Source organism: Triplophysa dalaica, chromosome 21 (genome assembly GCF_015846415.1).
Source record: "Triplophysa dalaica isolate WHDGS20190420 chromosome 21, ASM1584641v1, whole genome shotgun sequence".
Lineage (NCBI taxonomy): Eukaryota > Metazoa > Chordata > Actinopteri > Cypriniformes > Nemacheilidae > Triplophysa > Triplophysa dalaica.
The window spans coordinates 8,755,822-8,772,427 of NC_079562.1; the positions used below are offsets into that span (position 1 = coordinate 8,755,822).

The 16,606-nt window shown below is 38.8% G+C and overlaps 1 protein-coding gene across 14 annotated transcripts in view; it reads left to right on the top strand.

Moving 5' to 3' along the window:
* Positions 1 to 16,606, top strand: part of plekha6 (pleckstrin homology domain containing, family A member 6) — an 80,044-nt gene that overhangs the window by 36,262 nt on the left and 27,176 nt on the right. For 9 of the 14 annotated variants that reach the window (XM_056735276.1, XM_056735278.1, XM_056735287.1 and 6 more), the window contains exons 1-5: positions 3,265 to 3,503; positions 6,864 to 6,950; positions 8,820 to 8,952; positions 9,138 to 9,245; positions 9,413 to 9,485. In XM_056735276.1, the coding sequence (XP_056591254.1) occupies positions 3,301 to 3,503; positions 6,864 to 6,950; positions 8,820 to 8,952; positions 9,138 to 9,245; positions 9,413 to 9,485 (604 nt within the window). In that variant the 5' untranslated portion in view covers positions 3,265 to 3,300. Of the gene's footprint in view, positions 1 to 3,264; positions 3,504 to 6,863; positions 6,951 to 8,819; positions 8,953 to 9,137; positions 9,246 to 9,412; positions 9,486 to 16,606 lie in introns of those variants that run through there. The other 5 variants (XM_056735288.1, XM_056735289.1, XM_056735285.1 and 2 more) reach the window with 2 other exon arrangements.

A 16,606-nucleotide genomic window follows, 5' to 3' on the forward strand; every position in this document is an offset into this window, starting at 1 on the left:
GATGCATTTGGCAGATGCTTTTATGCAAACCGACTTCTAGTGCATTCAAGACACATTCATTTATTTAATCTATGAGTTTTCCCAGGAAATCGAACCTCTAACCTTGGTGTCACTAGCGTCACATACTGCCTCTTGAAGGAAAATGTAAATATTATTTAATGTTTGTAATGGCTACTTGATGGATATGTGGGTTTGAAATGCAGTGATTTGTGTGGGGTGTGGGGTGGAGATAATCTTCTTAGAGGGGCATGTTAAGACTGTGTGTTGTTATGTGTGTACCTGTCATTCCCGGCCACAGTGGGGATGGCAAGAGTGAGACCATCTGGTGTTAGCAGTTCAATATTGAAAGTCCAGGAATAGAAGGATGACCGCTGTGTTGTTTAGTGGATTTTATCAGCTCTGACACACTTCTGAGATGCGAAGTATGTACTGACCTCAGTAGACCCCACGGGCAGGGGCGTAGCAAGCTTTTCAAAAGTGCGGGGGATGGATGTGTTTTGTTTGTAAACAATGAAAACCTTGAACGTAATGACAGAAAGGTACAAAAGGTATAACATACAAGATATAAAAAGCTTCCCATTTAAATGTGTGATACTAGTAAAGTATAAAAACACATTCGGAACACACAGAAAATAAGTCAAAACTCTGTTGTGAAAATACACAACCTTGCTAATGAATCAGAAAAACTTTAATAATCACAGGGGGGAAGACAGTGGAAAGCTTGATAGTGACATTGGTCTGACAGGACTGTGACCGCTAAAGTTTGCTTACTTGCACCTTAAAAAGGGGAGATATAAAAAAACGCCCACACAAAGCTTTTTCTCTGGTGGTATAAATAATGTAACAATTTTCTGTTTTTAAACATTAAAATAATATACACTTTTCGTTCATAGTTCTTCAACAGGTACAATCAAACATAATAGGTAAGTATCCACAAAAGTATTCAGCTAAACAAAAAAAGCAATGTTCAAAATATCAAAATCAATAAACCCATAAATACAGTGCTTAACAAGGACAATTTGTCCCTCCTCCTCGTCAATTCCCTGCCTTCTTCATCACAGTTACTTTATACATTGCATGCCACATAAATAACCCAATTTAGCTATTTCTGAACAATATCCCAATTTCCAATTAGCATTAGTCTAAAAACTAAATATAATTCAGAAAACACTCGACATATCAACAAAACATAAACAGAACATCTCCCCAAACACATATCAAGGTTATTTAAAAACTTTGAAAGCATAAACACTCATTCAAAGTCGCTGGAAAAGGAACACGTAAATAACCATAACCGTTCCCGCCTCCTCAGCACGAGCTAACCGATAAATCTAACACACCAAGAGAGGCGGGACTTAAGGCAGAACAGCCAATCATCATCCGGTCACACTCAAAGCCGGTGTTCTGATTGAGTGGGAGGGGAGAGGAGAGGAAGCAGCCGCATCGAGCGCAGACACAGAGCGGACAGAGAAACGCTGGAGTGACTGCTGTAAGGCGTTTTGTAAAAACTGCTGAAAAACTGCAAAAAAAGTGCGGGTGTTTAACCCTTTCACCGGGAAAAGTGTGGGTGTTAAAACACCCACATCCCCCACGGTTGCGACGCCCCTGCCCACGGGCCTGTGTGAATGCAGTTTCGTAGTTATTGAGAACCACTTTACATTTCATCTCTACTGTGAGGTGAGTAATAGTGTAGAGGTGTCAGTTAAACATCCTCAGAACATATGTAGTTACCTTGAAAACTAGATAATAGATTATTGTGCTTTCCAAGGAAAATGTGAGCTCTAAGGTCTTCATCATCGTGGTTAAAGTGTTGTGGGTGGTTGCAGTGTGTGGCTATGAAATTGCTAAGATATTCTCTTTACTAGGTATTTATTTAAAGTCCAAAATACATTTTTCCTTTTGCTTTATAAATGAAACAGAAGTGGTAACTAGAATAGTGCTGATATTCAGTAGTGGGAATTGATTTGCACAATAATGTTACAATGAGCAAATTCAAAATGATTTGAATTGTTTTAGAGAATATAGTGGCATAATTGTTTACATTTCTCTGATATACACAGAAGCTGTTCTATAGTAATTCAAGATTCAGAACGCTCTAATTCTTACCCTACACCGCTTATGGAGAGCAAGTATTAAAGCCAATAATGAATGTACTGTATATATCTTTTGAAGCATGCTGATATCTTTTTAAAGCACTTAATAAATGAAAAGTTACATGCCGCTAGTTCCCCATGAAAGGGTTGCAATGGACGACAGTGAATATATAAGAATCTTAAATGCAATATAATTCTGCAAAAATATTTGCGTGATGTGTAAAATTGGATACAGTCACATGAAAGTTCACCCAAGAATGAAAATTCTATCATCTACTCACCCTCTTGTCATTTCAAGCATGTTTTTTTCATTTCCTCTGCAGAAGACAGAAGAAGATATTTTGGAGAATGTTGGTAACTCAACAATGGTGGTAACCATTGACTAAAAAAAGTCAAAGGTTACCGCCGTTGTTTGGTTACCAGCATTTATAATATCTTCTTTGTTACCAACATTCTTCATAATATCTTTAAGTTTAGCAGGAGAAAGAAAGTTCTACAGATTTGAAATGATGAGAGTGTGAGTGAATGAGTCCATTAAAATCTCTTTTATTAGCTACATTCTGTTATTTCCACCTAAACCAGTCGAAAATGCAGATTAACACGCACAAAAATAGATAATAGCTATTAGAGTGTGAGAAATGGCTGATGATTATATATCCGCAGACATCATTGAAGTCGATATGACATGAGCCTGTGTGACATTTTAATACGCTTGTCTATGGCCGATGCCTGGCTTAGTTGTTTTAATGCTGAGCTGGTCTCAATATGAGATACGATCCAATTATATCGGTGTGTGTGTGAGTGATGCGTGTGCGTCCCTTGGTAAGGTTTGAAAAGCTGGTAGCACAGATGAAGCCGTCCACCTGAGTAATGTCTTTTGTTTTTGCCTCCATTCGGCCAATCCTCCATTCGGCCACTCCTCCTTTCCCATCACCACAGCCAAGTGTCTCACGGCCGTCCCGGGGGCTTTCGGTCATGACTCCTCCTCGGTTAGGTGAGGGGGTTGCATCTACATCTCAATCTGATCTCTGATAGGAGACCTCACGTGAAAGAGAGAGAGGGTCGAAAAAACCAAATAAGCTGAGCCGAGCAGATCTGGAAGGCAGGAGAGCCAGAATGAGATATAGAGGTTGAGCAAGGGACAGTAAAACAGAGAGAGAGTGAACGAGCGAGAGAGAGAGTGTAAAGCGGGCTGGCAACGGCACACATGCTCAAGGAGAAAAAGGAGGACAGCAATAATTGTATCCAACACCCCACTGCTCCTGCTATAGAGGCTCTCCGGCTCTCCGGTCTCTGGCATCACAAACCTGCTGTTGTCCACCTCTCGTTTCTTTACCTGGCCTCATCTCACACACGTATATGGTTTATCCGGGAGAAAATGCTGAAGTTCCGCGCGGACCGGCGAGTGAGGTACGTGAGGTGCGATGATGGGAGAGAGGGAAGGAGGAAGTTTACGGCATCAGGCAGGGAGAGAAGCTGCAGTGAAAAGAAATCGGGCGCCGGAGGTCAGGCAGGACTGCAATGCAGTGCTGCCATCACAGACCAGTTTTACGAGAGAATGTCGCTCTTAGGTGCCGTTCGCGTGTCTGGCTGCTTGTGCGTACGTCGGCGCCTCTGTTGTGCTTTGAATGTCATTCCTGATGTAAGTGGTGGAGAGATCTAGTCGGCATCCCACGTGTTCTGACACCGCTAAATATCTGTGCTGTGTGGCTGTTTAGAAATCATTTGTATGTGTGCTAATGACTCACCCATTGATTAACAGTCATAGCTGCGTTTATGAGACGTCTTCTGCCTCTATATAGGTTTATAGGTTACGCACGAGCGAGTGCGCACTCAGTCGCAGGACTCTTTGAGACCACGTTCCAGCATGCACATGTGAACACACGTATTTCAACCTGATTTCAGTGGCTTGTTGTTCTAGTTTTGTCTTAACGTTTGTCCTCTGGTGTTTAGTAGAGCATTGACGTCTGGTGTTTGTACCTGTGGTGTCAAGAGGTAGATGCCTTCAGCATGAGTGTGTTCTTGGCCCAGGTTGCCTGTCCTCAGCCTATCAGACTCTCTGTGTGTTTTGCGTCTGTGTATATCCACTCTTCTGAACAGAAGTTCTGCTTGTGTTATGGTTAAGTGGGTGATGCCAAGAATGTGGCATGTTGCTTGGCTGAACTTTTATGATTGTGTTGAAGAGCTCTATGTATTCAGCTGATAATGACTATCTACATCCACACAAAACAATAAGATAACATTTTATTTATTATATAGGCAATTCCATGAAAATGTCATCCTTTCCATGAAAAAAGTTTTTATCAGAGATTTTTACTATACTTACAGCACAGATATTAACATTTGGTGGTTTAAATATCCATGTGAGGTCTCTCTTGAAGTTTTTAAAGGATCTGTTTTAGTTTTAGTGCATTATTTTTCATAGTCAGATAAGTGCCATTTTCAGCATTGTCACAGCAACAACGGTACATATTATAAATTAAGATAAAATTATTATTTCATGGTCTATGAAGAGGTATCCCTTCTCCCTTTATGGGTTAAATTGTGCATGTCAGTTTTGTGCATTTTAATTCACAGAATTTCTACAAAGTTGGTTGTTTCCCTTTAACCGAATACTTTTTTTGACACATCCATAATGCAGGTTTATTTCTTTTTTTAAATAGAAAACTTGTGCATTGACAGCTATTTTTCTAATGTTTAAACTCTAGCAACAAGGGTATGGTAGAATAAAAACAGATGGCTCAGTATATTGGTAACAAATAGTTTTTCTGTCACATCGATGACGCAAAATGTCACATCCATAACTCTGTTGCCCTTAAAATGGTGTGTTTTACTGAAAACCTAAGAAATAAGCTTTTTCCATTTGGAATGTTTTCTAGCGCTGGGTTATTGTGATTCTGAGTAATCTTGTTCAATGCAGTTGTTTAACACTGTTTACACTTTAGCATTGGTTAATACATCAAAATTAAAATGTTTTTTATTTGTAAACTTATTGAGATTAAAAATATTCAACATTGAAGTATAGCATGTGACACCTGTGGAATTTATTTTGTGAAAGTTTAATTATATATATATTTTTAATTATAAATATTTAATAAGGCAAGCATTATTATGTTTATAGTTGGTAAAGTAATTATGTTTAAGAATATTTCCCCTCATCTGTCAAACAGATTTTATCCCCAAAACTGTGTCATTGTTTGAGCCAATGCTCTTGTGTCGGGATTCTCGAACAAAAAGAGAGATGACTTCAAATCAGTTTTCTAGTCAAGTTTATTTCTAAAGTGCCTTTTTGCATTGTTGAAAGCAGCTGTACAGGAAAAACAAGGTATAACAGCACTTTAGCGATACTGCCTGTATAAAATATATTCTGTATGATTGGACTGTTGTATTTGAAAGCCATACGAAGGCACCGTTTTCAGGGAAATCAACCTATTAAAGGGATAGTTCTACCAAAGAAAAATCTGTCATCATTTACTCAACCGCTCATCATTTCAAACCTGTATAACTTTCTTTCTTCTGCATAACACAAAATGTATTTTGATAATAATTGGTAACCCATTTTAATAAATTAAGTAGAGTACTTGTTTCTGCATATTATAAAGTATTTAAAAGAACGTATTTTAATATTACATAGAAACTGTACCATCACAAAAACGGCATCTTATGAATGTCATCCTAATGAACATTTTATTTGATATCTCTCCTGGCTCTCCTTGAATAGGATACAACGGACTACAAAGCTTAAACAAATGTTTTTATGAAGGTTTTATATTTGGATGAATCTGTGTGTAGAGGTGCATACTCACCTATGTTGTGGGTGTAATCTCCTGCCGTTCTTTTTTCTTTAAGTGTGGGTCAACGTCACATTAAACATTGAAAAATCCAGTGAATTGAAACCTGGATGATGGTTTCAAACTGATTATTCATGTAGATCTATTAAATTTGCTCCACAGAAAGAAAATCTTGCAGTTGACAATTTACAGTGTTTTATAATAACCATATTCATAATGAAAACATTTAATGATCCTCTCTGGTTATTTCCAATGGCTGTGTTGTTGCTTTCAAAACTGATGGCAATTGAAGTTGAAGAGCATGTTTTATTCTCTGTACTAAAAAATCAGGGCTGGGTTAACCAAATCCCCACAGAAAGCTAGGAAGTATACATGCTTCCTCCATCTTTAGCTGTTAAAAAAATCAATAGCATAAAAACTGACACGGGTACACTTGAAACCACTTGTAAGATTTGACACAAAAGCTATCCACAGAGAGCATACAAGCTAAGAGCTGATGACATGAAGTTCACCTCAGGCCTCCGTCATATACTCTGCTTTCATATCAACAAAAGACTGTCTTTCCTCAACACAGAGTGATTATAAAGTATTGATATAACCTCTGGCACGATATTCGTCTTTAATCGGTCTTGTTTATTTTAGATATAGTGTGATGTGAGCCCAAACTCTTTCACACTTAATATACAATCTTCCACAAGTGTTGACAGCCATTCACTTCCACAGTAGTTGTCTCACATGGGCTTACAAAGAAAGTGGTCATGTATTGATCGGACATGATGTTGTAATGTTGAATTATTAATAAAGGAGTGCTGTGCCTGCTGTGCTGCTGGTTTGAAGCTGCTCCGAACAGTCGCTCAGCTGCTTTTGATCCTATTTTCTACCAGACATAGTTTTTGAAGGATTCAACGATTGTTATGGCTGGTTCGAAATGTGTTTGTCAATGAGCCTGAAAACTCAAGTACATTCTTTGTCTTTTCAGTCAAAATGACCCAAATGGACCGGCTGGACACCAGCAAGTGATCCAGACGCATCTGGAAGAGAACGGACAGATCCAGAAACTCTTGCTGTGAGTGTTTTTTGGTTTATTAATTTGTATACTTGCGTTTCAAAAGCCAGTGCTGACCTGTTACATGTTGAAAAAGAGCTTGGAAACTATTATGACACGCATTCCAAAAACCCTGAACACGTTAAGTTGTTTTTTGTGTCTTTTTTTCAAAAGATACCGCAATTATGTCTGTAATTCAGAATGAGTTTATAAGCTGCAAGAGTATTTGTCTGAGCATGCGATTTTTTGGGTGGATGGGGTTGACTGTTTTAAGTTTAATTGTTTTCATAGTTCATAAGACAAATGTGATCTGTACTCAGAGCCGTAAAATTGATGTTATTAACATTTTTTAACTACTTCAAATGTGTGATCAGTGAGCAATGAATAAATCCTTGGATTGTTCAATTTTGCATACACTGTCATTGTCAGTCTAGAAATACTAGATACCATAAAGTAACCAGTATGTTATTATACATAGCCTGTGCTTAAAGTGACAGTTCACCCAAAAATCTAAATTCTGTTATTCTGTTAAATTCTGTTATTATTTACTTTTTTCCGCAGAACACAACAGAAGATATTTTGAAAATGTTGGTAACCGGCAGCCGTTCACTTGCATTGGTTTTGTGTCCATTCAGTTAAAGTGAATGAGTGCCAGCGCTGTTCGGTCACCAACTTTCTTAAAAATATTTTCTTTGTGTTGTAAAGGTTTGAAATGACAAGAGAGTAAATAATAAAAGAATTGTAATTTTTGGGTGAACTATCCCTTTAAGAATCCACTGTCCCTGAATAAAAGAATAAGTTATGTCTCAGACAAACCTTGATTTATGAGCCTTTTCGTCTAACATCCATTATTATTGTACACTTGCTAAAACATGCATGCACAAACTGTCAGGGCGAATCAGTGTTTCATTAAACAGACTGGGATGGAATCACATATCTAAGGAAGAAGATAAACATGTCAGCTTTTCCTTGATTTCCTCTATACATTTTGATGAGACGTTCCCCCCCAGACGAAGTGAATGCACTTACTGTACCTCCCTCAAGATTTAGCTTTCCGCAGGGTCAATACAGTGTTGAGTAGACAGTCGATAGCGCATTAATAAACGGCCGTTGCAGTGCTTGATGTTATTAATTTCCTGCTACAAGCCACTGGAACATGGCTGTTGTTTGTAGTCTGGGTAAAACAAAGCTTGGTAATTACCGCAAATATGTTTCTTGCGTGGGTATCATGCCCTTATGTAATAATTGTTACTTCCATGTGTGTGTTCCCACTAATGACTCAATGTTTGTTTTTGGTGTCCCTGTCCGATCTGTGTGCGCATACACTATTCCATATGTGTTCCCATATGCATGATTTTTTCAGACACCGGTAATGGCTTGCATATGACTATAAACCACGACCGCGTGAGGGTAGCATGCATGCAAAGATGGAGGCTTTAGGGAATTAGTTGTAAATTGTATGTCTTCTCGGTGGATTTAAGGCTGTTCGAGAGGTCTTGGCTGCCCACTAAGGAGATCAATACGATTGGCCCACGTCTGCAGCCCTGCATCCAAGACACAAATGTCTCTCTTTTTCTCATTCTCCGCTCGGCCTCCAATCGCATTCTTTGCGGACCGTCGGCTGTTTTTAAACTGCAACCTCAGGGGTGCGGCCTTGCGCTTGTGCCAGTTGGGAATAAAAATAGCTGGTCCCTCCGTGTCTGTGTGCTTCCATCCCATAAACCCTCAGTTTTTTCCCCAGTGCTGTTGCTCAATATATTTGTTTGACAGTGACTTTCATGCGTCGATGCATTGAAGGGGCATATGATGAGAAACGTGCGTTGTGTTTATCCTCTGTACGGTGATGTCAGAAGCTGCTATGGCTTATTGGCTTTGTCTGTGCGCTCGCAGGAACTCAGATTCGGAAATGAATGGCAAGGCGGGTGGAAGGGGGCCCTCAAACAAAGCCAGCGAAACCAACAGTAATGCCAACAACTTCAGCATGGTTTCTGAGATGACCTCGGACCCCCAGAACCACACACGGGTCAGTATTTGGAATGTGCTAGTAATAGATCTATCAAGAACGAATAAGAGACAGTTCACAATTTTATCTTGAGACAAATAATTTTGTTGCAATACTGGCATGTTTTTGGTTGCGTTCCACTAACATGTTCGATTTTACAGTGTATGTGCACTTTGATGTTTTCATGCCAACACTCCTCTCCCCAGCAGGGCACGCGTACGCCCAAAAGAGCCGCCACATTTGGGAAACGCTCCAATTCCATGCGACGCAACCCCAACGCTGAGGTGACCCAGCAGGGATGGCTGCACAAACAGGTAGTGTTACTCACACGTAAACCACATCATCACCACACACAAACAAACTCACACCTTCACACAGCCTGAAGACATAACTCTGAAATGTGCACTTATATCATTTGTTTGACTGGTTTAATAATGTCTGGCGATATTTATGTAGTTGCAACGCCTCTTTTGTGATGCAGGCGAGCAGCGGAGTGAAACAGTGGAACAAGCGCTGGTTTGTGCTGACCGATAGATGTCTCTTCTACTATAAAGGTAAGATTGACGGTTATGAAGACTTTAAGTGCAGGGCTTGGGGATTTGCTTAAACACTCCCTTGAGTTATCCAGGACTCATAGGTTGTATGATTTGAATGTATTTCTTAAAAACCGCCATAAAACAGCATTTGAATTTTACCCTTGGCATTGTTTCACCAAAAATACTGCAGTAGACACACAAGCTGTGTGTTCCCATTGATGAAGATAAAAAGGATCAAATGACAGTGAGTTTATTTATGCGCCGTTTTTTATTCATGTGTTACCTTTAAAAAGGCTCTTGCAACGGTTGCGCAGGCGTTTACACTTCTCTGGAGTTTTTGACCCCGAAAACGGAGTCTTTTGGAAACACAGGCGTGGTCGCTCACATTCGTTTAATGATTTGGCCGTCTGTATCAGCGATTCCCAAACTGATTTCCGGACAGATGGAAAGCGAATGGAAATCGCTTTCCATTCCAGGACCCACCCAGACAGGTATAATCTATCTTGAGATCCACCAAAATATTTTTCTATGGAAATTTGGGGAGAAAATACACATTCGTCCTCTTTAAGTAGAGGCGTTTTAATTTCCCTAAATAGAATAAATGAAATTTAAGCTGCAATACAAACGATCTAATAGTAAAATTTCGAAGCTATTATTATTGCCAGTCATTTAATGGACTAAACTGTATTTTTGTGTGTCATTCAAAAGTGACTTTCCACGACCCACCTCATGAAATCAAACAAGCCTAAATCATGGATTACCTCATCTAACGTTAATCGCACAAAGACATCCTTGCTTCTCCTCGCCATCTTGTTCATTTTATGCTGGTCAGACTTTGACTTGTAACCAACAGTCATCCACAACAAACCGATGTATGCCCATACAACTGTTTACATTTACATTCGATTTTTGCATTTGGCAGAAGCTTTTATCCATAGCGACTTACATTCCATGATCCTATACATTTACACATAGGTATGTGCATTCCACTGGAATCGAACCCACTACCTTGCGTTGTTAACGCAATGCTCCTACCACTGAGCTACAGGAAAGTTGTAAAGTTTACATTTGTGTGCGTATGCCCAGCCTGTCTGAATGGTCATGCGTTTTCGGTAGTGTTGGGTAAATGCAGACTTTTTCTAAAACGCTTGAGCTAACGGCAGTATCAAAGAGAATCGTTTACATCGTTTTCCTTCGATGAGCTACTGTACACACCTCCTTTGAAATGCACTTTTCAGTTATTTTCTTTTTGAAGGTGTCATGAATTGCCTTTTTTTATACTGTTGTATGAGGTATACTTATGACGTTTGCGTGATTTTTACATTAAAAAAAACATTAAAATCAATAAGTAGTAGGCTATTTTCTTCACGGGTTTTGATGCCGACTCGACAATCGAACAGTTTTAATGGGCGTGCCGCATTGAAGACTTGGAAACTAAACGCCCACTGCTATGATTGGATAGAATTTTATATTTTTTGGTGAACTAACACTTTGTTTGAAGGAAATAAGCTATTTGCCAATTGGTTCCACATAAAGTCTATTGTACATGAAAATGGTAATCATTGAGTTTATCATCTGACAACAAAACCCTTACACATACTACACGTATCAGCATTCAGTGATTTTGCTGCCCACCAGCAGTGTTCTAGTAGAATGCAGTTGCTTATTCCGTGCCAGAAATAGAGGATGTCATGTTTAGACATGTATTTGTTGTGTCTAGTGTGTTATTTCTCATGATCTCTGTGATGTTGTCTTGACAGCCGAACAAGCTCAGATCGTCAAGGAAGCCTTAGTTTGACATAAACAGAGCATTCAGTTTCCATCCTCTGCTTTCCAGCTGAGGCATATATAAGAAATTAGTAATTTAGTTTGATTTGGTTCAGGGTAATTATACGCTATTACATTACTTTTCATATGTATTCAGCTAGTTGCCTTTATTGAGACGAAATAAATGAAGCTTAGAGAAATTCCTAAAAATGCGTCATGTTCGAGATCTCAGAAACTAAATTATAACAAGCCCTAAATGATTTTTAATGTTTACAAGAAAAAAATTTGGTGCGTATGTGCATGTTTGAGAGTAGTGCTCAACAGAGAAGTCTGTGTTAAAGGGGCAGTCATTTTTATAACCAGTATGTGCAGGATTATCTGTTTTCCAACCCATGTTAAACAGAGGGAATGTCTTGGAAACGTGTACGAAAATAATAATTTTTATGCGTGGCGCTGTACGTGTGAAGTGAATTAGTAAGTGAATCATTCACACTGTGCTTGCACATCCATCACACTCATAGAGACATCTTTGGTCCGTGTGACAAGAATGTCTGATCGCTTGACGTCTTATTTCTGAGTGAACTGTTCCTTTAGAGAGATACTGAAATACATCTTTATCCCCCAAGCCAAGAATATTCTCAGAGTTACATTTAGTCTTTAGTAGAAAGCCTGATTTCAAAACGAATAGGTTTGCATTAAAATCCACCTGCAAACAACATTTAGGATGTAACTCTGTTTTCTTTGGGCTTACAGTTGTGGTTTCGGATTCAATGTCTGTGTATTAATGTGTGTACTCAGCGATACCTTGTGAGGTAATGTTAACATAAGAAACAGTGTCCCCAAATTCTCCCACTATCTCCAAGAAGGAACTTCCATAACATCATTTGCTATCAAAGATATTGTACTATGTGTTCTCAGACACTAGCTTCTGGTTTCAGTTTCGGTTCAGTATACTAGTAGCATATCATAACAGACACAAACGTGTTTTGTGAGTCTGTAGCTGCCAGTCTTCCATATAAAAACAGTTAGGTTCACTTAGTGTTTGTGTTAGTCGGATGAAGTGTTTGTTCTTCGGAAGAACCTCATGACTAAGATACAAAAATAAAACTGCAGTTGTAGAAAAATAAAAATGGCCTTAAGATCACGTGTGTCCCCTGAAGACCTCCTTATCCTCTCAGGTTTGGGAATAACTGTTTGCACTTCCTCCTTTGAACTTTTACCTGGTTACCATGCTTGGGTTTATGAGTGCTTCTCCCTATGGCAGAAATTGTATGCTTTTGATTTGTGGGAGAGGAGATGACTTCCCAGACCTGCCTGGATATGCATGTCAAGGGGGGCTGTTTTTTGATATTTGTTCTCAGAAAGTGCAATTATGGACAGATTTGTCCTTCATAACCGTGAACCTTTGGTTGCATGCTTTTATGTAAACATGACAGTTTGCAAGAACCCTGAGCTTTGCATGTAGCTAGCGTGTATATGTGTCAGATGTGTGTTTACATTAGAGAGTGTTTGCAATTGGTTTTGTTAAGATAACCTGTATAATGTGAGTTTCACCCACACCTTTCTTGGTCATTCCAAAGCTTTTTCCTCACAGAATAGCCTGTACATTTCTGACTCATTAGAACTCTATTAGCCTATCACATTAAATCATACATCTTCACAACCACGCCTTGAATTTAATCATAAACTTTGGGAACGTCTGTGCAAATGTCTACCCTGAGGAAGAGGGAGACGGTAATGGGTTTTGGCTTTGTGGAAGCATTCTACGTGCTGCAAAGTTGGCTTTAATTACATCAGTGGGTGCAGCAAAGCCTGTTGGGCCGCGTGATTCAACCCTATAGAATTTGTCCACATATCTCTCTCTAATTACATTACACGCATATATCCACCTTTTTCTTGACGTCTCTATTGAGGACGCCATTACCACGAGTGACTTCCTGTTTGATGCTCCGCACTTCCGTTTTGTATTTGTTACTATGTTAGAGGACATTCCTGTTAATTTAAATTTAAAGTTTCTCCAATAAATTTAGTGGTCAAAGACTGTCACTACAGTCACAGAAAGCTCAGAGAACCGTACAATCGATATCACGTGAAACAACAAGAGCATAAAGTAAATAACATTTAAAGACAGCTCGCCCTGTTGAAAAAAACGCATATGTGGGTTTGGTATGTTTTGATGCTGGTTTGTGCTGGTTTAAGCTGGTCATCTGGTGGTCATGTCCTGGTCCAGCATCAAAACATACCTAACCCAGCAAATGCTGTTTTTTCAACAGGGCAGTCTAAGCTCTGACTACTGCATTCTGCACCACTCAAAAACATTACAACATATTGAATACTTCGTTATTTTCTTTTTTGTTATTGCAAAGTACATCAATAGTCACACATGAAGCATACACCTAGGGCTAAGTGACATTATAATCATTTATTATAATATAAAATAAAGTTCAATTTAATATTACAGTTGCACTTTATTCAAGCATACGTATCCACATTGGATGACGCATGAAATACACACTATTTAAAAGTATTTTGTATGTAATTTATGTATTTAGGTGTATGTTTGGCCAAGTTAGCATTGTAGCTCTATAAATAAAGAAGACTTGGAATTTAATTTCAGGCATTGCTAAAAACTTAGATATGTATAACATAAAAACATGTCCTCTGTTTAAAAACCTTGTGAGCTACATAGAGGCGCACGGATCAATCAAGAATTAAAATTATGTTGTTATTTACTCTTACATTTTTACTTTACATTTTTTGTTCTGTTAAAAAGAAGATATTTAGAAAAATGTGGGAAAACAAACAGTTGGGGCAACACCATAGTACCTTTTCCTACTATGGTACTCAATAGTGCCCAAGAACTGTTTGGTTACAAGCAATCTTGCAAATATATTTCTTAGTGTTCAACAGAACAACAACAATTATACACTTTTGGAACAACCTGAGAGCGAATGAATAAAGGCAGACTTAATTTTTTTGGTGCACTGTATCTTTAAGGAAGATTCTTTAGAAGGTAGCAAGGCAGCTCGCAAGGCAGTTCACTTAAATGTCTCTTAAAATAACCGATAACAAAAAAATCAACACACTCAATGGCACACATCTTAAGTTATGCTTCACAATATTGATGATTGACTTGAAGAGTCCCAGTCAGTCGTGCAACAAACCCGCTCCAGGAAGTTTCTTTCCCTCTATGACTCACTGGGTTGAGGAGGTCATTTATTATAAACATTACAATCAGCACAACTCTATGACTGGCTCTATCCCCTATGTCTCCTCGGCTGTCCTTAATGTCTTATGGCATTTTGTTTGGTGGCACAACACCCCTTGTCCTCTTATCACCCGGCTTCCATCTACCCAGCTGTGTCGTGCAAAAGAGCTGGAAAATGTGTGACAGAGCAATTTAATGCCTCAATTGATATTCTAAACGCAGGGAGATGATGAAAAATGGCCCGCTGTTGTTGTCCCTGCAGATATCGGAGCCATATGCCAAGAATGAGGAAGAGAGGGGAAGAAGCAGATCATGAAACTTGGATGAAATGATAAAAAAATCTTGATTCTTGGTAATGATAATCAGTGTATGCTTACAAAATTTTGAAAAATGTATTGCTAGTTCCTTAGCAACATAGAACCTGCTCAAATAAAGAGTAAGATCTCATTGTTGGAAAAGTTTTAAAATGCCGGCATTCCTTATTTTGCTAAGAGATGTTTCTGTGACAACATTTCAATTACCCAATCAGATCTGAGGGATACACTTACAGTTAAAGTGATAGAAATTCTTCCAGCATTTACCCTCCCTCATGTCATTCCAAACCGGTACGACTTGCTTTCTTCTACATAACACAAGAGATATTTTGAAGAACGATCAGTGGCCAAATAACATTGGCCCGTTCCATTGATTGGACACAAAACCACAAATTTCTCAAAATATCTTCTTATACACAATAGTCATATTCAGCCATGATGAAAAAAACATTTAAATCATGACCGAAAACACAAAATCTAATGGTTACAATGGGAATTGTATTTTCTTTTAATGGAAACTAATGTGTCTACTGGTACAGTACGTGACGGATTCTGTTGATAGGATTGTTATTAATTTCGCGCATTGCAGAAGCAGGCCAGTGTTGGCATGCTCACCGGGAGACTGCATCTATTTATTTATTATATATTATTTTTTAGAATGATCTTCCTTGTTCTATAAACACCAAGCACTGTGCTGTGTTTGACCTCTCTGTGTTTTTTTCTTATTTGCTCCTTTAAAGATGCTTTGGAACAGTGCACATTGTGAAAAGCGCTATATAATTTAACTCGAATTGTATTGAAACTTGAGTTATTCATACCTGTTATTTCACTTTGATGTAAGGTATAAGCTATGGTAGGGTTCGGGTAGGGGATAGGGTTTTGCCAACTCATGTTGACCAAGTAAAGTTTCTTACTCAGCAAAATCAATCCGAGCACATAAGGTAACATGTAAATATGACCTTTGCTTATATATTGACATGCAACCGCAGTTGTGAGTTTTACTTCATGTGACGGTGACTTGAAAAATGACCCATCAAGAAAAATATGTTGGGCGGAGCTCTCTGTGATAAATGATATGATCTTTAAACTGACTGACACGTAGTTTTAGAGGTTAGACGGACATAATATGGTTGTTTTTGTACACACACCGACAGCTCGAATCACATATTTAAGATTGAGGAAACCAAATATGATCAAATTGCCATCGACAAATGAATAGTGGTCATTTGAATATTGGAAGAAACATATCTCCATTAGTGCTGAAACCTTGCTGGTGTATAGTGTTTTTATCATTGAGTTTATGCAGTCTTTAGATTTAGTTTGTGAAAATATGTGTTATACTTTGTCAGCTGTGGCAATGACAGACGTACTCTATGTTTCTTATCCAGGATTCTTTTTGTCTACCAGCAACCTCTTTTGTTTACAGAATAATAGATTCTGATTGGTTGTTCATTGCAGGTAGAGGTGGCAGAGAGACAGAATTCTTGCAGCACTGAGTCATTGAGGGTTGATAGCTATCTCTCTCTCGCTCTCTCGCACGCTCTCTGTCTTTCTGTCTTTCTATCTCTGTTCTGCCCACTTCTATACAGCACAAACATAACCTGCACTACCCCTCCCATTTCTCTCTCTCTCTCTCTCTCATTCACACACACAGCGTTGTCAGAGCACATACAGTCACGGGCGAGTTCAGTGCATTTCCCCGGCAGCAGGCGTTTGACAGATGAGAACACTGGATCTGCTTGCTTCTATTCGCGCTTAAAATTTAACGACGTGCTTTATTATTTAATCAGCCCGAGCCTTCCTCTCTCGACCGCACACGGCTGATCTCAGAATACACAACTGTTCTTTAC